This window comes from Zosterops lateralis, assembly GCF_965231275.1.
Source record: "Zosterops lateralis genome assembly, chromosome: 6".
Lineage (NCBI taxonomy): Eukaryota > Metazoa > Chordata > Aves > Passeriformes > Zosteropidae > Zosterops > Zosterops lateralis.
In genome coordinates, this window is record NC_139761.1 from 15803259 (window position 1) to 15825113 (window position 21855).

At 43.0% G+C, this 21855-nt stretch overlaps 1 protein-coding gene across 1 annotated transcript in view; it reads right to left on the reverse strand.

Annotated features, from left to right (window-relative positions):
- Window positions 1-281: 281 nt before the first annotated feature.
- Window positions 282-21855, reverse strand: part of RIN3 (Ras and Rab interactor 3) — a 65532-nt gene continuing 43958 nt past the window's right edge. Inside the window, exons 6-10 of the mRNA XM_083863129.1 lie at window positions 17930-19408; window positions 15214-15522; window positions 6604-6735; window positions 3429-3592; window positions 282-1586 (exon numbers count right to left, since the gene is read on the reverse strand). Coding sequence (XP_083719255.1) covers window positions 1278-1586; window positions 3429-3592; window positions 6604-6735; window positions 15214-15522; window positions 17930-19408 — 2393 coding nt within the window. The 3' untranslated portion in view covers window positions 282-1277. The remainder of the gene's footprint in view (window positions 1587-3428; window positions 3593-6603; window positions 6736-15213; window positions 15523-17929; window positions 19409-21855) is intronic.

Below are 21855 nucleotides of genomic sequence, written 5' to 3' on the forward strand. Positions count from 1 at the left end.
TGGTGGAGCTACAATGGAGGTTACTGGCTTCCTGCATGCAAACAACCCATTATTTTGTGTTTGCCATGGGAATCTTGCCTATATGAAGGCATTCAGAAGACACGGACCTTTCATGCAATTAAGGTTCCTGCTTCCATTATCTAATCATGAAAAAATGTTTTCTAATTTAATGAAATGCATTTTTCATCGATTCAATATATTCTGTAGGAATTTGTTCAGAGAAATTCAAGTCTGCAATGACTGAATGACAAAAAGCACACGTAGAAAGGAGAATTAGAAAGTTCTGTCTGCAACAGCCTGAATTTATTAAAGTAATAACCTGGTGGGACTTACAGCTAGGATAACACTTGTGGAAATGACAGCCATGTAAAAAGGGATTGGTATTTAATTCTAACTCCTTTTGACTTTCAAATTTTAATCTGGTTTGATACACTTGGCAAATTATTAAGTTCTTTACAAAGGCTTATTTTAAAATAATTGCACCATATCACACATTAAAATAAATATACAATTAACCAGACACTATCAAACAACCAACATGAATAAAACTGCTGTACATGTAAAACCAATGGTGAAGACTTTCAATCTTTAGGAAAAATACATTGATGAAAATGCCTATGCTACCTGATTTGAGGGACAAATAGATAGAAGGCAAAAAACATATTCTTAGTGAAAGTACAGGGTCATCTTGCACTGTTTGTAATTATGTGGATTTCCAAGGCAAAGACATGTTGTTGACAGCAAGACAGAGATGGAGTTCTGCTGCTGGTGGCAACCCCATGCCACTGAATACATCAGACAAGACCCATTTTATTCAAACTGGGTGAACAGATACCATAAGGCACAAACACAGTCTTACCTCCAAACAGATTGAGATGTGTGCAGGCCTTTCAAAGACCTTGTGCACAAACGTGATTCACACCTGCCATCATTTATTATAAAGTGATGTCCACCTTTTTGCAAGATCTCTGGATTTTCTCTACCGTTCATTTACATTCTGCTGTGTTGGCTGGTTGCAGCTGAGAGGTTCTGAGGATTGATACTTCAAGTTTTCCAGAGGATGAATGTTCTCCTGAATGCTCCTTTTACTTCTGTAAATGACCTCTACCGAGAAATGCTGTGTGTTCAGATATCATCTACAATTAGCCCATCTGACCTTTGTTGAAGGCCAGATGCCAGAGAAATTCCAAGATCTGCAGATACCAGAGGATCTCACAAGGTAAATTATCCAGCTCCTCCAGGATGACAGCAAAACCAGAAGAAAAGCAGCATGGCCCTTAGGAAAAGTCTGACTCTTTGACAATTGGAACTGGTGGTGTTTTATGGTCTATTGGTTTATAAATAAAATGGAAATCTTTCTTGGTTTCACTCTTCAGCAGGGAGGCTTTGATATGGTGAGGAAGGGCATCTTTGTCCAGCTGCAGCCACTGGTCATCAACATAAACAAAGAGTCCATAGTCCTCAGGATGGGACACTTCAAACTTCTCAGCACACTGCTGGCTCAGCTGCTCAGCTGATGTGTCACGACGGGAAGCAAGTGTCCTTGATTGACCACTGATTTCCAGAAAGGAGATACAGATGAAATCCTGAAGAGAAACATGAGAAGAGACCTTGTAGTTAACAGAGTAACCTAGGACTGAAGGAGAAAGAATTCAGTCACAGAGTTCTAGCTGCCCTAGATCTCCCCCATATCCTCCAGTCATTCTCCAATGTCCTAGTTATTCTCTCCTTTCTTCCCTCTGATAGGCAAATACTTAAATAAGCACTTTCCCAAGTAATTTCCACCATAAAGACACTGAAATTAAAGCACTTTTTTTCAGATTTTGGTGAATATCCTTAGAAAACAATCTGCAATGGTTCATTCTCCCATCTTTTTACAGCTCCTGAAGAAAGGGTTTGCAAAGATGTGACAGACAAGAATAACAGACCACAAATGTCAGAGATCTGGCCTGAAAATCCTCTGTTTCCCAGAAATGGGATAGGACTAGCAGTATGGTGACCTTGCAATTTCACTGTCACCCAAACAGCATCTTGAGAGTGTGTCCTCTGAACTTCCTTCCATCAGTTAGGAAATAGCAGAAGTTATGCTGAGAAGGCTGATTTACTGTTTCAGGCAGTAACAACTGTTGTGACAACTTTCATCTTGCCAAACACATAAGGAACAGAATCCAGAGAGCTGGAACCTGTGTATTTAATTTGCATCTGTGAACTTCAAAACAAATCCAACCATTTTGTTCAGAAAATAATGAGGTTCCCTGACAGAAGGGGAATTTCCAAATGCATGGACTATGGGCTTCCAAACTACATTTAAGGAGTATCACTGCAGTGGATTAAGGCAGGCAGAAGGATGGGCTGAGGCCTGCTGAACATATCAGCAAGCTGTTTAGCTCAGCCAGAGTGGGCTTTCATAACTCTGATACTATCCCTCATTCAAAGGCCCCTCAGCTGCTGGAGGTGGTGGGAATCTTCTGGGAAAATTTGTCATTTGTTTGTTCAGCAATTATGCTCCATGCTAGGTACCTCTATGTGCTATTGCCAGAGCAGCACTCAGGGCTGGATGGATATTTACTACATCTCATCCACCATTCAGAGTTTCTGAGATCATCAGGGACTGGTTTGACTGCAATATGAGAAACCTGTTCAGCTCCATGCGTTCACATGGACTACTCTCCCCCACAGGAGACTTTCCCCTGCTTCCCCCTCAGCATGCACAATTTCCACTTCTGCACTGACAACGTGAGATGTGGCCTTTGCTGCCTCCCTGTGGGTGACAATATGATCACAGCACATGGGGCTGGCAGAGTATCCTGCCTGCCTGGACCAGCCTCACCACGGCTGAAGGCCCAGGGCATCCATCTGTCCTGGGACCCTCTCCCAGTGGGGCACGGGGAGATCTTTTTCAGGCCATACACAGCATGGGCATCAAAACTAACCAGACCTTGATGGGTCTTTCTTGCTGCCAGACAGGCTCTGGAAGATGCTCAACTGACTGGCTCTTGGGAAGTCTCAGACCCTCCTATAGCTTTGCACCATCTAGAAGCAGCTCTGCATAGCCTGCTCACATCTCAGTTTAGCCCATGATTTCCCCAGGCATCAAGGGTGATGATGAAGAGGGGCTTCTGGGTCCCTACCACAGCTCCCACATGCATAGGTTCCTAGCATACCTCCTTTGAGAATGATAAAAAAATCACTTTGCAGTCATATTTAAAACAATATTATAAGAGTACTTCAAGATTTCAAAATTTATTTCCTAAGTAGTATGTATTTCAAATGTGGTGTGGTTATTTAAGATCTAGAAATCTTGCTCCAGATGTACTGTTTAATAGTAATTTCAATTAATTTCATTTTAAAATAATTACCATATTGAAGATTTCTAAGCATGGAGAAAGCCTGCAGGCTTTTCCCCTAGGACACAATGCCAGCAGTACCTGCACGGATGAGCGAGAAGCCCGGGCCTTGTTCAGCGTTCTCCGCCGCTCCCAGCGGTGGATGGAGTCCTGAACCTCCACACTCAGCTGCCGTGTCACGGTGATTTTGTCGTAGTTCCTGATATGCTCCAGGACCCCGTAGGTGGTGGTTAAATAGTAGGAGCCTGTAAAAGGAGAAAGTCTTGTATGAACATCACACCTTCATGGGCCATTCAGTCCTGCCCCCACCCTGCCTGCCTGTGCCCACGCTGGGGCAGCTCTCTGACCCTTGCCCTGCCTGCGCCTTGCTGGAGGGGCTGCAGGGGTCACTGGGGTTAACCAAGTGAGGGACACCTGATGAACAGTGTCCTCCAGCCCCTCCTGCTCCACATCAGTGTTGCTGCCTAGGCTGCTGGGGCCATAGATGTCCTGGGAGAGAGCACAGGCTGAACGGACAGAGCTACAAAAACCGCTTTCACAGACAAGCCCAGGCGACAGATGTTTATTCTTGGGGCCACGGCCATCTTTTTGTTTTCAATGTCAGGGCCCATGCAGCAGGTCTGTAGCTTGGGATCCTGAGCAGCCCCTGCAATGCAGGGAAATAAAAATAATAATAGATTACTGCAGGAGAAGGAGAAAGCCTGGATCCAGCCCCCCAGCTCCAGCTCCACTACTCGAATGTTTGGATTTCAGGGCTCCTGTGGGCTCAACACTGTTGGGGGATGTCTCAGACCTGCAGAACCAGTCATCCTCTGTTCCCTCCATTCTCTATTGACTACACAGCCATTCCAGGCGTTCACCTGTAATTCCTGGACTGTTTAGGGCTGCGGGAGAAATTTTGGTAATGCAGAGAAACAGGGTAAAGAGGCAAAAGCCCTTTTCCCTCAGAACCCCCCGGTTGCTGTGTCGCTGCCTGCAGCAGGAAATAAATAACTCAGTGCAGCCACAGGGTGGCAGCTGGGCCATGGTAAAAGCCGGCTCGAGGTGCAGAGATCAGCCCTGAGGAGCGCAGAGATCAGCCCTGAGGAGGCAGAGACGCTGCTGTGGCCGCAGGGCAGCCCCGGGGTGATGGAGCGCTGGTTTCCCAGCCCCGCCCTGCCAGGGCCAGCCCGCGGAGCTGCAGAGCGGCGGCGACAGGGGAAATCCCCTGCTGGGCTGACGGGGACAGCCCAGAGCTGTCGGGACGGAGCTCCACACCAACCGCAGGGCCTCCAGAGGGCACTGGCACATCGCACATCACCCACTGCTCCGGCAGCCCCCGGTGCCCCTGAGCACTGCCGAGCACGGTCAGCCCGGCTGTGTCAGGAGGCCAAGGCAGCACTGGATTTAAGAGCAGAGTTTTTAGAGCACGATGGAAGTTCGGTGTAGGAGAGGAGAGACCAAGACACTGCCATTTGACTTCCTGTGCTCTGGTGGATCAATGAGGAGTGTCCTACAGTTTCAAAGGTTTGTGCCCAAAACACTCACTTTTCTTTACAGTCTCCCACAAAGAGGTGCTGAGAATAGCCTAAGAAGCTGAAAAGTGCCACTTTTCTCCTCTTAAATACGGTTCCTACCCTCCTTTGTCTGACATTCAATATTTCTCCTCTTCTGGCTGAGTCAGAGGTATCTGATGGGACCAGGGATGGGGTGTATCCCTTCCCTCAGAACCCAGGGAGGAAGAGTTCTGAGACCCTGGAATCCATCACAACTTTTTAAAGAATTAAGTTTTTGCCCACTTCCAATTTCTTTGTTTCCATCCAGTTGTTCCCTATAATCTGTTGTTGCCTTTGCCCCAGCAGTCAACATCTCCATTGCTATTAAATGAATTCAAAGGGTATTTTTCATTTGGAGGCAAAATTGAAGTGATTTTGTATATTGACCTATGCAATTGCACAGTTTTCTCACTTCTGCTTTACTTCTTTCCTTTTAATTTCTGAACACCTTAACACCTTTTGCTATTCAACTTTGAAAGGCCTAACTACAGGTAAACTTCTGCCAGTTTTACACTTTGCAATCTCAGAGCTCTCTTCACTGGGATGCTCTTTTATCTCCCCCATTCCTCATATCTGCAGTTACTCCCCTGTGTTCTTTCTGATGTGATTATTCAGTCAGTTTGATCTGGAACTCTCTCACAGAATTTTCCCTTTGACTGGAGTGCACATTTCACAGAGTCTTTGCATCTTTGAGCTAAGAGAATTTCCAGACAGCTTTGCTTTCGATATCCTGAGCTCCCCAGCCCAGATGACTTCAGTAGCCAGCCTGCCAATGTGCCCCTTGGGAATGAAGAGCCTGTGTGCAGAGTAGTCACCAAAACAAGCTTGGTGGTGACTACTGTCTACCCTGTGCAGAAACACTTTACTAATGTGCTGTATTGCTACTAATCATCCTATTAGTACTTTTGTCCCACTCTGCCCTGTGCTGAGATGACAGGCTGTTTCAGACTCATAACCTCATTTAGTGTAAATAAAATTTGTCTGTTGTTGTTCATCCATGATTCATTTCTCAGCAAAAGAAAGCAAAATCTAAAATAAACCCTTTTATTGGTTTAGTGTCTACTTGGTGATAAATGATCCGTGTTTCTAATTCAGAATGTGTAATTGTCACTTGGGAAGCATATGCTTTCCAAGCTATATTTAAGAAACTAGAGGCCCACAGTTCCCTGGGGTATTTATCTCTCTGATAACAGAGGTCTTTAGTCACTTCCAAACTCAATATTCGTCTCTAACCAACCTAACTTCATTTTCTCTGTCTTGCTATGATGCTCAGTCAGAGAACACTCAAATTTAGGAGTAGAGTGATCATGAGAATGTAGCCCTCAGGCATACAATGCAGTTTAGGAAATGTGCTCTTTTCTCACTGGAAAAAATAAAAATATCTGCACAATTGTTTACAGAAGCTGTTTAATTGTAACAAAAACCTTCCAGTTTTTCAGCCTTTGGGCCAAGGAACACAAGAGGTCTCTGTTTAGGTTGCTAATCTAGCACCTCAGTTACCATTTATGATGAGTCTCTGCCTTTCTAGCTTGTGTCTTAAGGCACTGCACTGCTAAAAGCAGTTAAAGTGTTTGGCAAAAATTTCAGATCTTCAGATTTGAAAAGATTGGCCAAAGCATTATCCACAAAATCTAGCCAGAGACCCACTTTCACAAACACTGTAGTGAGACAAATGATGATTTCCAAAATGCATACCCCATCAGCAAGCACTATACTCTTACCTTCTCCTAGCTGCAGAGCAGGGTCCATGAGCTCCATCATATACTCCACATTCAGAAGGACTTCAGTCAAGTTGCTGCGGGCCAGCACATACATGAGCACAGGGAGGAAGTCATCTGCACCATAGGGTTTCCCTGAGCAAAGAGAATCACAGTGTGATCCCAATAACACCACAGAGTCATCTTCCCACACAACAGTGTCAGATTCTCACACAGGGAGTCCTTTGCGGACTTTAGCTTATGTTATCTGAAGAGTTAAAGCACCAGCGAAGAAAAAATGCTGAAAACAGAAATTTAGATCACTGAAAAAGTAAGTAAACTTGCTTCAAACCCAATATAGGATCTTGATTTTTTTCTGGAGAAAAATAAACTTGACTTTGTTGATCACAAACAACTGGCAATTTTTGAAGAGTGCAAGAGCTTCCAGCTTGTCCCTCTGATCTGATACTGACATCAAGATTGTAGTTCAGGTTGGCAATATTAGAAGGGGAGTTGTCTATGTGCATTAGGGGCATTTATTCTCTTAGGCTTACTCTGTGTGTAATACCAAAAACCAGAATATAGATTTTGAGACAGTAGTTTTAGGACTTCAGACTTCAGTGTTTATGTTCCTTCAGAAGGCAAAACATCACACTACATGATCCTAATTAAAACTCTCCCAGGAGATAGGATCCAAGAGGATTCATCTTTCTAGTTATGCTATCTAGCTAAGGAAACAGTAAGATTTTCACATTGGACCTAAACCTAGTTTTTGAAATTGGTGTGCAGCAGATGCTCATTTTTTTCCTGTGCTTAAAACATCCATATCAACTAAGTTAACAAAGTGATCTAATATACAGTCTGTAAGAGCTCTTTGGGATCTCTAAGGACAGAAAAAAGCATGCTAACAGTCATCATTATAAATAATTACTACTTAAAATAGAATCCAAACTGTAGCTTCCCTACATAAACCACAAAGAACACAAGGATAACTTTTCTCATTTGAAAGATACTTTCACTTTCAACCAACATGTCATAAATTCATCATGGAAAACCCACAATAGCAAGTTTCTTGCCAGACCTAACTTCCCAACATTCAGAGTTGATAATTCCTCTTAACCTAATTTGCTTTCATTCTGAATGTCTTTCCTCAGACTGTGGGGATTTTTTCTCATCTGTGCATTTGGATATGTTACTTTTATGGACTGTGTATGTCTCACTTGAGAACTGCTTGTCTCACTTCAAGGAATCAAAGCTGCCCTTGATGTAGTTTTGGTGAAATTATGCTCCAGCCATTTTTGGCCCATACACATGCTCTTCCATGGTAGGGCATATATTCCTACTTCTCAAATGTTCCCACTGACTTATTTCAAATATTTGCCATGAGTCAGATTTCTTTTTTTGTCATTCATAGCTGACGCAGATTCTCCACTGGCAAAGAAATATATTCTCTGAAGCCTCAAATAAACATGAGCTTAGCCCCTGATTGAAAAAAAAAAAAAAAAAAAAAAAAAAGAAGAGTGTGGCTTTGAAATAAACCCAGTAATACATCTAGTGAACAGAGAGTTGATCCATTTAAAACAAAGTGTTAGAGAATGAGAGATCGTCAGAGCTGTAATTCAGTCTGTTTCTAACAGAGGCCACACATGCCACAACATAGACTATTTATTTAATGAAAGCTGGATTAACGCTTTCGGTTCTGATTGTTAGTTAAAATACATAGCCTTAGGTCTTTGGTGAAACTATAGAGAGACTTCACTGCTCCATTAATATCTGGATGGATTTTTTTTGTCTGTTGTTCCCTTGGCTTATGTCTGTGTGAAAGCTTTAGCTCTGTGAAGGGTCTAATTCATTACTGTCATATACATTACCTTAATACACGCAGTTTGGTATTACAGCTGTTTAATATTTTCCAGGGGGGAAAAAGTAAATAAAGAAAGACAAAATTGACACATGAAAATGTAGAAGAAAAACTTCACAGCCAAAAGCTCTATTCTTCTTTTACTTCAAGTACACCAGAAACCAACAGAGTTAGTTCTAATTCAAACTAGTATGAAGGAATACAAAATACCAAAGATTTGTTAGGCTCATTTTTCCCTGCCTTTCCCTAAGAAGAATTAAAAACAACTTCTTTGTAATCTAGTAGTTACTGACCAGTGGCATGGATAGAATTATTCTAGTTTCCTGAAGGCCAAGGGATTTCCAGTGCAACACCAATAGCAGAATTTCCCCTACTACTTCTCTTTCATGACTAATTCATGTTGTGTCTGATAGGACATCCAAGAAAGTTGCTACTTCACAGTATAAATTCCTGTTCACTGGGGGAAAAAAAACCAAAACTGGGTTGTTGGTTGGTTGGTGTTTTTTTACGTGTCACCAAAATAGATCACTAACAGAGAACAGACTGACCAATTAATGCAGAATGGAAACAGCAGCTTGGAACTAAACAATTCCATGTCCCCATTTATCAACTTCTGGTGTCAACAGAAGTGAAAGTTAGAGGAAAATTCTCAGAATATCCCTGTTTCTTTTTTGTTGTCTGAGAAGTGGGTTTAGTTACAATCAGGCATGGACACAATTTTTTTCATGCTGTTTATCTCATTTCTATAAGCTGATTTAGCTGCTCTGCCCTCCAGTCCTTGGTAAAAACTCTTCTCAACTTTAAGACTTCATGGAAATATTATTGGACTCCCAGCTGTTATATGCCTTAAATATGAAAATCTGATCTACAGTTTCTTTTTGAGTAATAAGTGCTGAGCAGGGATGTCTGACTGAAGTAATGGAAAGAACACATGTTCCATATGCTGTTTGCTCACAATCTGTGTCAATTACTAGACACCATCTTAATCCACCTGTGGCTATGCAACACCCATTTTTAAATACCCATATCTGTAGTAAAGGCTGAAGTCAGCAGGAGCACAATATGCCAACAAAGGAAAAGCAAAACAATCACCAGTGATCTAGCTCTGATTCCATGTGTTGCCACAAACCTCCTGTGTGGCCAGGGGCAGGTCAGGCATGGTGTATTACACCTTGTGGGCATCTCAATAGCATCTCTCCACTGAGGGTGCATGGAGCCAAGGAGAAGCACCTGAGAAGGCAGGAGTGATTCTCCCCTGTGGTCCTGGCCCCTGCAGGTATAGGGACTAGCTTTGACATGTACAGCCATCAGTCCAAGCATGGCCCTGAAGTGCTCTGTATCCCAGTCCATCCATGGGGACAATAAGTGCTGTCAGCAACTCCAATATGACCAGAAGCAGGAGTCTACAAAGACAGATGAAATAACACCTATGAACCACAATACCTGAGAATTTGCTCCAGCAGTGTATAACCCACATGCTTCCTGTTTTATGAAAGGCACCAGGGCACTAACCAGTATCCATCTGGGAGCTGCAGCAGGGGCATTCTCTGCAGGCTGCTGCCTCTTCATCCCTACTTTCAAGCTGGGCCCAAGCCAAATTCCTAGACCTGTGTGGCTTGCTCCGTCTGTGGTCTCTTACAGAGGGGAATTTTTGCAGCTGACAGAGTTAAATCTAGCTCTGACCCTGCCACTGCTCTCAGTGACAGTAAGACCGAGTTTGCCTATTCAAGGTGTGGTGTCCTACTCCAGATATGACTTGCTTGCTTTATTTCCCCTTCTTCCCTATGGGGTCAGGAAACATTTATTTCATAAATATCTCTAAGAAGCTTAAAATAAGCCTTCTCTTCTGCCACAAACTCATCCTATTATGTTTATAGCAAAGCAAATACAACGTCAGCTCCTGGCTGGGATGCAGCACTTGAATAGATGAGTATTAATTAAATACATGATTTAAAGCAATTGGAATTCTGCCCAAGCCTCCATAAAGAAATTACAGCCTATTTTAACACATTCATGCATTTCTTTTCTCTCTGTGCATATTCTGAAAACAAGCAGACAGGGGCGATGGCCTGCACCTTGCTCTAATATTTTACAAACACCAGCTTGAAGTCTAGAAGCAGATCTCCACAAAATATGAACTTCAGCCTCAGTTTGTAGCTGGGAAACCTGAGGTGCAGGAAGGTTAACTGGGATTTGTTCAAGATCATAAGAAAAGATTGTGACTTTCCTTCCACTTACTAGCATTTTTCTGTCTCTTGTCTATCCCATACTACTTTCAGCAAGGTTTAGTTTGTGATATAGTGAATTAAGTAAGTTAATAGATACAGACAGCATGAATTCACTTCAAAAATGTATGGTTTAGAGATCAGAGGAATTCACTACCCATGAAAAATTTGAACTGGCTCTTTGATTCAAATGTAAAAACTGTGCTAGATGGCAGAAAACCGAAAATCTCTAGTCCATCAGTCTTCATTAAAAGTAACTTAAATACAAATATTCTTTTCCAAAAGATATCAAAGTAAACCTGTTATGTATAGCTTTATTTTCCTTCTCAGAAGTGAGATATAATAATAAGCAGTGTAATGGGATTGCTTTGACATCTTTAGGACTTCTAGCATGGGCTCTTCATTGGCTGCTGAAGTATTGGAGTCCAGTTTCCTTTCCGCAAGCTCAGCTATCCCACTGAAGACTCAACATTGCTTTCTGCCAACTGCAGAGCATTAAAGGAGTGCATCAGGCAGCTAATACCTGGCTGCTCAGTTCTGTAGGGGTGAAAAACTTCATTCTAAAAGCTAAGGAAGAGAAATATTCTAATGGAATATATATCCTATCTGTCCTCTTTTTCCAAAAGCAGACTATGCACATTTCCATGTAAAACTATGAAAAAGAAATTATTAAATCAGATGTTTTGGTCATTTGGCCAATTCCATAACTAGTACAAACTATAGTTTTGAACGATATAGTCTAGCTGCCTGTGCAGTTCAAAGGTAGTCCAAAAATGAAATTTCATATTCTTAGGTAGTGCATAAGTTAGAAATACTGCAGTAAGAAAATCGTACATTCATTCTTCTTGAATCTCCTTTGAAAGCAGTCTGCCCGTCTTTCAAACTTCCAACCTAAACTTATACCTTTTCCATCCCTGATCTTCCTTACTTATGGACTGAACAAATCTAGCCTGTTTGTCCCACAGATTGTCTCCATAAGCCAATGCCTATTGCTGCTTTTATTTTTTTTTTCATCAGTTCTTTTCCAGAGTGGCAGCTCCCAGACAGCAAGAGGCTGGGTGACACAGGCACACCACTGCCAGTACACACCACACATATTGCAGATTTGCATCGTTTCTCACTCTACAGGTGTAGATGAAAAGCAGAGATTCTCATTCTACTCATATCACACAATATACCTTTAAACTTTTGTCTGAGTAATGATATTTCTGAAAGACACATAATAAGGGGTTTTTTTTCTATATAACATTACTGTGTTTCTACATAAATCAACTATGTGCCCAACTGTCCCTGTGCATATTGCAGCATGCCTTCCAAATGTAAGAGCTGGGTGATTCCTGCCTCTTACTTTTTCTAGTGCCAAAAAAACCCCCAGTCATTTTTTGGGGTGTGGGTTTCCAAATTCTATTTTTTCAATGCATTTTATTCTTACCATTCCTAGTGTTTTCAGCAGGCAGGTTGCATATTTTCAGATTGTCAGTTATATTCTTGGAGGCATATGTTTCAGTTATTTAAGTTTGCATAGAAGTTGGAAAAGCCCAGTGAGACACCTCAATACTATCATAATTGTGCCTTTGGTGAGGATTCACTTACTAATATCACTGCCTACATAGTACATATGAGCATCTGAACTAAGGCCCCTTAATTTCTTTTATAGCCAGTAATGAATTAATCAATATTGTCACTGGAGTTTGCCTTGAGTCATCTCACTCTAAAGCAGAAATCTCTATGTAGCCAGATGAATCATCTGGACTCCATGGACTGACTCTTCAATGTGTGTGATGGGAAGCTGGGCACGATACCCCTCTGTGGCCACCTGCAGCAAGATGTAGCCAGAGATTAGTCCCACTTCAACTCTACTTCAACTTGTGGAGCTGTACTCAGTGGTCTCTTGAGAGAAAGATGTATCACAAAGACTGTGAACTTGCCTTCCTAATCACTTGTGATGAATCACTTCCACAAGCTGCTTGCCTTCAGCTTGAGGAAGAAATGCTAGTTTAAACCAGTTTAGGATTTGACCCATTCAGTTCTTAGTCTTAATTATCAGGGATTTCAACCACAGCCAATTTATCAGACAGATTTTGTCATTTAATATCAATTGTAATCAAACCAAAGATCTCCTTTCTTAAAATGACTTGATATACATGGAGTCAGGCAAGGTAGACTTTAAAGTTTCATGACTCTATCAGCAGGGCAAAAATGGGCACCACCAGAGGTACAGCTGTTCCTGAGTAAGCCTGTCCTTAGTTTTAAAGGAAACTTGGTACCTCTTGGGAAATCCTGGCCAAACCTGGACTGCTGTACATGGGTCTCAAAATGTTAAAAAACTTGTATTTTCATACTTGTCTGAAAATAAAAGGTGCTTGATTAGGTGGTGTTTGCATTTTGTTTTGAGAAATGAAACCATATTCTTAGTTCAGTTCATCCTGTGGCCAGCCTAAAGTGAGTAAAGACCTAGCCTGAGCTGACAAATTGCAAAGTAAGCCAGACAACACAAGTAGTTTCCATGTTATTGAACAGGTAATGTTTCTGACAGAGGTAGACTGATTTTGGTCCTGTAGCAGAGGGAATTACTAGTTTTGTGTTTCATTCTCTCTGATCTTGGAAGAGGAGGGAAGTTTCTAATTGAGCAGTGAGGGAAAGGAGTGAAAAGGAGAAGCTATTGCACAGGAAGCTGAGCATGGCCTTTGCTCTTCCTGTGTCAAGAACATTATGCTGCCTCATGGTTGGCTAAAAGCAAAAGGGGCCCTGTGCTATTGCTCTTGAGATGGGCAGAGAGCAGAAGAAGAATTCCCACCTGCTGAAATCTGCTCTGAGCAGCCCACAGCATGCTCTTCTGCATGCCACCAGCTGGAATTCCCTGTCAGAAAAATATTTCAAGTTGCTGAGAACTTGTCTTTGCCACTGGAAAATGAAAGTGATCTGGGTTCAGTTCATTGTGTGGAAGAGGTTTCACACATTTCACTTCTAAGTGGGTCAACAGAGCATTTAACTTTATTTCTCTCTAAGTCTGCTGTTTTCCAAAAGTTAGATACATCATTCTTCTCCCCTTAGCCTCTTTTTCAGGTCTGAATTCATTGGAGTACGTTTCCATAATTCCAGGCCAGTTTTCTTCTGGCCAAGCCCTGATATGCATCACTAATCATGTATAAGGGAGAGGGACTGGATGCCCAGGGGTGAAATCAGCTTCCAACCTACACCCTGCTGGCAATAGTACTCAGGATGAGAAAACAGCTGAGCTGGCCAAAATGCAGTGCTTTGGTTAGCATAGCAAACCACAATGAAACCATCTGATTTCATGAATGCCAATATTTTAAACATGTAGGGTTTTTTGAATTATTTCCCTGACTCCTCATTTCTGTTAGATAAAGTGACACAACAATATTTCCTTCAACAGAAATTCCAGCCCTGAGATAACTAAGATGCGATGTGTACGTAACATACCACCAGCATCAGAAGGAGACCATGTGGGTTTTAATGAGGTTTGCAAGTCCTTGATCTAAACCAAATTTATTCTCAGACTTCACACAACTGTTTTAACAACGTTACAGCAAATTCCCCTCCAAATGTCCAAATCTCACAACACCTGAAGACAATGAGAGGTCCTTTCCTGCAGCTAAGACTCAGCCCTGGGGATGGTTTCTTGCTCTGCTATTAATGTGTCTAGACTGGTTGCTGAACCTTGCTGCTTACTATCCAAGAGATCACCTTGGGGTGAAGCTCAGTAGGGATATAACTATCCCTGTGTGAGTGCTCCAAAGCTGTTGCCAGTACAGAATAAAGCAGAACAGCTAAAAGCACCCTTGGTGTCTGTGAGTTCTTGAACAACCACAGGTTACTGCAAATTAATACCTGGCTTCTCTCCAAATTCAGGCATGGCTGGTCATCAGCTCACAGTATACTAAAAAAGCTCTTAAACTGTCAAGGCAGATTGCTGGAGGAAGGGACTTGCTGGTCTATCTGCAAAGATGCATCCTGTCTGCAGGCCAAGGGTTTAATTTCTGCTTTAGTGGTTGGCCTGAGGCCCATGTTGTGTTTGTACTCAGAGCACATACTGCCTCGCACTGAAGAAGTGGCTTTTAGAATTTACTGGAGCATCAGAAATTAGTAACAAAGTACTTGCATTCTTTATCTCCTCCTCAGTTTAGGTAAAACTCTGTAAAGGCCAAATCAAGAGTTTTTTCCCCAAGACACATTCCTAGAATTTACCATTGCACTGCTACAAGCTGGGACAGAGCCCTGAGGATATTTGGAGAGCTATGAGAAGACCTGTGCAAAACCAACATTGTCCACAAAACACACACTTACAAATAACTAATTTTTGGTGCTATGGAGCTTAAAGTTAACCAGGTAACATCTTATACCAGTTATTAGTGCAGAGAACTTCACTAACCATTCCATTCTGAACAACCTGTGGACGTCTGATACCAAACATATCAACCATCACTCCAATGTGAATATTGCCATGCCAGTTGTATCATAAACCCTGTTCCTTTGATACATGAAGAAAGACCCATGGTGGATACCATTGCAGTAGGATTCCCGTACCTGGATTTCCCTGAGCCATGGAGTCATAGATGAGTTTGCAGGTCTTCAGCAAGATGGCAATTTTTTTTTCTGGAGAGTAGGTCTTGTGCATGGTTGTGAACTTGTGAAGGATCTTTTCCAGCACAGCAGCTTCAGGCACACTGGTTGTGATGCCCAAGTCAGTGGTAGTTGTGTTTTGTATCACAAGTTGGTTCTCTTTCAGCTGCTGTAAAGATCCATCTTTGTTGTGTATTTCTTTTAAGGAAGAATTAATGGCTTCCTTTAAAGGTTTCAGGACACACTTGTACAAAGCTGTCTCAGCAATCACTTCTGCATAGAGAAGGGAGAACACAAAAGCACATAATAAATAAACAATGCAGTATTACAGGTTCAAGTAAAAGCCCTAAAGAGGCATGTGGTTGGTTATTCAAGCACTACTACATAGCTGTGAGAAGGGAACAGAAATAACATCCCAGAATGTAAACATTTCATTACCAACACTATCCAGAAGTCCTAGATGGGCTTGAGATGAACATCAGTGTGTGGTCTCTGTCACTGGAGCTGTAGGAGACCTCTTGCTACCAGCAGTCCCTGCTCTCTTTGCCTGACTCCTGGCTGACCAGCATGGCATTGCCAGGCAGCAGGAAAGCCAACTCTGGGGAGAGAAGAGGAATCTCACCTAACTGTAATTTTTTTCATAGCCCTGCCATTACAGATGCTCAGATGCAATTCATCTCATGTCCATTCTGATCTCTCCTTCTGACTTGTTTGAGATAATTGCTTTGGGATGAAATTAATTGCACCCTCAAAGCACCCCTTTCTTTCCTCAAAGCAGCTGCAGCCGCCAGCTCAGAGACAGATACCAATATCTGGTCAGAAGTTTCTTATTGTTCCTGCTCAAGGAATTCTAAATTACTGATCCTATAGGACACCTCTTATGCCACCTGTGGAGGAGGAAATGGTATGAGTGGATCGTGCATTTGCTTAACATTTGGCTGAAGACAAAAAGAAGTACAGGAGAATGTGAGGAAGTCTTTATCTGACTCCTAGAAACCAGAGGCAACTCCTAGAGAGCTAGAGGGACTTCAAGAGAACCTCTTGTTGCACTGAGGCAAAAAAGTCATTGGCAAAAGAGTTCATCTGCTCAGGCGGTCAGGAATGAACCAGAGGGCAGTAATATTTATATATTCAAAATGCAACTATTTCAAAGAATCCAATGAGCCTGAAGCAGGGCAAATTCAAGTGGTAAATATTCCAGTGGGAATCCCTGTCCTCCACAGAAGAATATAGTCCTGTCAAGGTTGACTGGGCCACGTCATCCTGTTGAGGAACTGTCAGTGAACAGGGTTAAATACAGGGTTAGAGCCAGGCATGTCTGTGAGAAGGAGGTGGGATACTTGCACACATGCAGCTCTACCAAGCATAGCAAGGACAATTCTTTCTTCTTCCTTTCCACTTTCACTAATCCAGATTCAAGACAGACTTCTCTGTGCTTCCCCCACACTCCCCACCTCGAAGAAAAAGGTTATTAGGACAAAGATTGAAGGTGTTACACAAGGTGCATGAGAAGTGAAACTGCAGGTTCCCTTTCCCAGCTGTGGCAGGGGCTGACTGTGGGTCTGCTCTGCTGGGGATCTGCAGGATCATGTGAAGCCTTTGCTGGGAGAGAAGGAAATCGGCAGAGCCTGCTTACTGACACTGGACTGCCTTTTACTCCTGGCTCACCACTTAGCTGAGTCCCATCTAATACTGGAGCTGCAGGATCTCCTGGCATCCCTGGTTATTCCTGTGGTTCACTCCATATTCTGCGTCTTCCAACTTGTTTTAAGCTGACTTAAGGATCCACAAATAGCTCTGCATTGGTTCTCAGGTCCTCAAGAAACAGTTTTAAGCTTTCAAATAAGTGTGTATGTGCATGCACGCATGCTTTTCTTGGCTCTACAGCTTTCACTGGGATAAAAAAATCCTATAACTCTTTTATATTCCTCATGGATGTACATTAAACAGACCAGTCCAATCCTTAGCAAGGAGAGAAGTAGCACATTATTCCCTCACAGGATAAGAATGAGAAGCAATGAAACACCTGCAAACAGTTACAAATAATATTTTCTCTGCTCAAAGGCAAATTGTATCTATGGCAAAGAGGTAACACTTCATTTTGGAGCTGGGCAGTAGTCTTGCTCTGAGGAGCACAAAGAGGAATCAAGTGATTCCTCCAACCTGCCACTCAAAGTCATCATAGTCTTGTCCCTCCCTGTGAGACAGTGATTGACCTCTGAACTGTATGCCACATGCAGGGAGTTCTTCATCCTTGTAACAGAGCAATGGATGTGGAAGGACATGGGAATGAAGCTGTGAAGGGGAAAGTTTGCCCTTTGTGTTTCCAGTGAATTCAGCTCTGTGTGTGCAAACCTATGTGTATACATAAACACACACATATATATATACATATACACATACACATGCATACATGTGTGTCTCTCACATACACATGTCTCTTCTGCTTAAACTCTCCCCTTTAAAACATTCATAAAGAGAATTTTTCCCTCATTAGTCTCTAGCTTTTAGAGCTGTTCCTCTAAGTGCTGGCAACCACAGAGCAGACTTCAATTCATGCCACTCAGGTTTTAGGAGATGGTTTATAATCCTGTAAGGCAGAGCCTGTGTCTGCATAATTCTGTCTCCCTCCTCATCTTCCCAAACCATGCCCAGAGATGAATAAACTACAGTTACCTACCTAACTGTTCCTCAGTGTAGGAGGCTGGGTCTATCAGAGATTTCAACTCGGTGCTCTGCACTAAGTAACTCTTCAGCTGGGTCATCATCAGTCGGATCTCTTGTAGCATCTCTGTGCTGGAGCTCTGCTTTGCCATCATCTCTAAACTGTACACTCTGTAGTCCCGCACCAGGTTACCGAAGTATGAGTCCTTGTCCTGTGCCAGCTCCACTATCCTCTTCTGCAGCTTCCTATCACTAGACAAAAAGACTGTAAAGACGTTGGACAGGTTTACCAAGGACAGCCTGTTTTTGGCCTTGGCCAAGATCACCGAGCGTGTCTTTTTACTGGACGAACCACTCAGTATCTCCAGGTCATCCTCTGTGCTGCTGGTAGAGTAGGAGTCTGGCTCAGATGTTGATGCCTGAGCCACGGTGCTGCCTCCCAGGTCCTCCAGGGACAAGTGTGGACCTTCCAGTTCAGCTGAGCTGGTGGATTTGTGGCCGTGTCCCGGTTCAGTCTTGGTGTGTGTCCAAGCGGCTCCACTCGTCACTGTAGCTGGGCTGCCCTTGCACACAGACTGCCCTGTGGCCACAGCCATCTCTCCCACTGTTCTTTGCTTCGGCTGGCAGGAGCTGGGGATCCTTGGTACCTGGGAAATCCTCTTCCTTCTTGGTGGTGGGATAGGAGGTACCTTTCCTTTCTCAATGGCATTGCTTTGTATCTTAGGCATGTCCTCCTTCTTCTCTGCAGGTTCAGGCTTTGTCTCCTGACACTGTGATACAGCCCTCTTGGGAACCTCCCGAGGTGTTTCTACAGCCTTTTTGCACAGCAATGTTTTATCTCTGCTCTCTGCACTTGTGTCTTGGTTTTCTTCTGTCCCTTCCCCTTTCAGCATTTCACCACTTTCAGAATTACCCACACAGCTCTCCTCTGAGGCCCTCTCACTCATCCGCCTCCGCGGGGGAGCAGAGGGCTGGGAGCCCTTCTTGGGGCTCGCTGCCAAGGGCTCCTTGGCCGAGCAGCTCTGCTTCCTTTCTTCTTTGTCATCACTGCCCTCAATTTTCATTTCCTCGATGCTCTTTCCTAGTGGCTTAATAAGTAGCTTGTTTTCTTCACAGGCAGCCATGGGGTCCTGTGGGAGCTTCAGGGAAGGTTTCTGAGTGAGAGCATGCGAAGGGGGAGGAGGAGGAGGCCGTCGAGGAGACCTCCTTCCAGTAAGTGTGGTGGCACGGGGGAGATCAATGCTCCCAGAGTGGCCTGTAGGAGAAGGTACATCTGGAGGACAAGGATTACTACATTCTTCTATAAAAATAGGATTCACAAACCACAGCCTGTCATTTCCTATTGACAGCTCAATTTCACATGAGCAGTGGTTTGTGCTACTTGCAAAACACTGGGTAGATCTTAAACTGTCTGCCTGGGCGGTGCTGTAAGCAGAGTCTTTTGCAGGGTGGGATAAGTCCTGTCTTCTGTGATTTAAGTAAGAATTCCAGAAATCTGTGAGGAAAAAAAAGACAAAAAGAAAAATGACAAAAAAAATCTGAGAGAATTTTAGCTGCTAATAATATGTAGAAAATCTACTTCTTGTTAAAAGAAACAGTACACAAATTTCAATGTCAAACTTTCAAACCTCTGCAAAAAATAGTGTGAAGAAGGGGTTTCCTTGTTGCCTGTTTTATGCATGTGAAATTCTTCAAGCCAGGGGATCAGCTCAGAAGCTTCACCAGAATTCTCTCCCCTGTCAGTTTTGGGACATTTACCTAGTGAAATTTAGGAATGCTGTTCAGTACTTTCAGTATGAGCAGGAAGGTAAAGCAACAAATACGAATGATTGTAAAAAGGGATCCATACTTGTCCAGTGATCAGTGCCTTCCAAATGCAAATAGCTGGAGATACCTGAAGAGAGGATGTGAAGGCCTCAGGCAAGTTGTGTCTGCCTCTTGCTCACAACAGTGAGGTGCAGGCCTGAGATAGATAGCCAAGATGGAATATGCACCAGGACACAGCAGCTGAAGGTTACTATGCAGCAAGCTCACGTGGTAGTCTGTTCTACACAGAGGTCTGATCCTGCCTGGCAGTAAAATCAGCCTGGAAACACATGATTTTAAGCACCTTCCCCAGATTAGTGTTACCATTAAAGTTTACAGTTCTGGATGACTGTTGTCTACCACCATGGCTGCTCTACCTTGCACCTTGCCTTGAGACTGTCTGTCTGCAGGTGTCAGAGAGAAAAGATGATGCAAAAGACTGTACACAGGAAGGATGAAGGACTAAGGAATAGTTAACTACTAATAGTGAAATACTTCAGTGCCTTCAACTATGACTGAAAAAGAAATATGATGTTCCACATGAAAGTAGTAATTTCTGCCAGAAATCTCTTATTATAATTTATTTTTAATAACAGTTTTTAAAAAATTACAAAGCACTGGTATGTTTTTTGAATAGATCGAGTATCACATCCAACTTTTTTCCTTGTCCCCAAAGGTGAGGTTTCAAACCTGCCTTACAAGTCTGATGGCTTTCAGTCAATATTAAAGCTTCTGATCCAGGGTGCACTACTGGAAGCATCTGGAAACAGGATCCAGCAAATCCCATATGTTCTGACCAAGGAAAAGGGTATAAACCCCTGAGATTATTCACTGGATGAGAACTATATACATGCCCATAAATTTAGGGATAAGAGGAAGATGAGAAATCCTGGAAACACAAGGATGCAGACAACAAAATAAATATTTCAGCATGCTTGGTCCCCAAACACAGAGCTGGCACTGATGGCACACTTTTCTGTGTGGATTTCAGGGGACACAATGGGGCTGCCACATGATGCCTGAACTCTGCCCTGTGCTTGGTGTCAGGACTATCTCCCTGCCAAAGGATCACATGCTGGGCCCAAGAGAGGATGGATGGGGCTGCACACATATGGCATGGCCCTCTGTGCTGAGCATGGGCTACAGCTCTCAGGTCAAGAGGTGAGCTAAAATACAGTCTCTTCTCATCAGGATAAAATTGCCTATTTAGCTTCTCACAGCCTAGGCTAGTGTCCATAGCAAATTCAGCTTTATAAGCATGTCAGCATATTATCTTAGGGTAACTGACATTAGAACAGCTTTATTCTCTGTTTTCTTACTGTGAGGTGGGGGGGAGAACAAAGAAGCTTAAAATTACAGTGTTTCTAGGAACAACAACACTCTTAACAACAGAATTTGGGAGTAGACATGCAGATGCAACCAAACATACTAACAACACCATGCTGCCAATCCCCTCATATCTGAGACTGGCTGGGGCACCATTTTCCTTAAGCTCTCCAGCTCTACTCGGTATCAGCAAATGCAGGACAGAGGAAGTTAAGTCAGAATATAATGCTCTGAAGTCTCATGGGCTGAGGAAATGGTGAGTAAACCAATCTACAGAAGGGAAGTCGGTCATTTTTCTTAGTAGTTGTCAGGATAAGGCACTGTGATGAAAATGCAAAGCTCCACTAAGGCTAGGAAGGAACAGATGATATGGTTCTACCAAGTAACACAGCTGCTTCAGACAGGCATTTCCCAGCACAGCCACACTGCCCCACACTGCAGAGAAGACTGTTTGATCATCTCCCATTGCTGCCCTGGATCTTCCCTTATCTTGCACTCTGGGAGGGATAATTAAGCAGTTCTTGGAGTCTTTGGCATGTCTGTGATGGTATGTGCTCTTTGTGCAGTCCAATCATGCTAATTCTCCTGCTAAAATAACTTTTGTACCAATGAGGTCAGGACTAGAGGGCCTGCAGTACATCCTCTGTGACAACATACAGAAGAACCAGATCATTTGTGGTGCAATTCAGCTTGCAGATAGACATCTTACTTCTATCCCCTTGAAACACATATTACTTTGAAATAAATACAAAGCAACATATGAGAATTTCAGACAATGCTTTGTTTCCTTTGGAAGTGCCACCTTGGGCA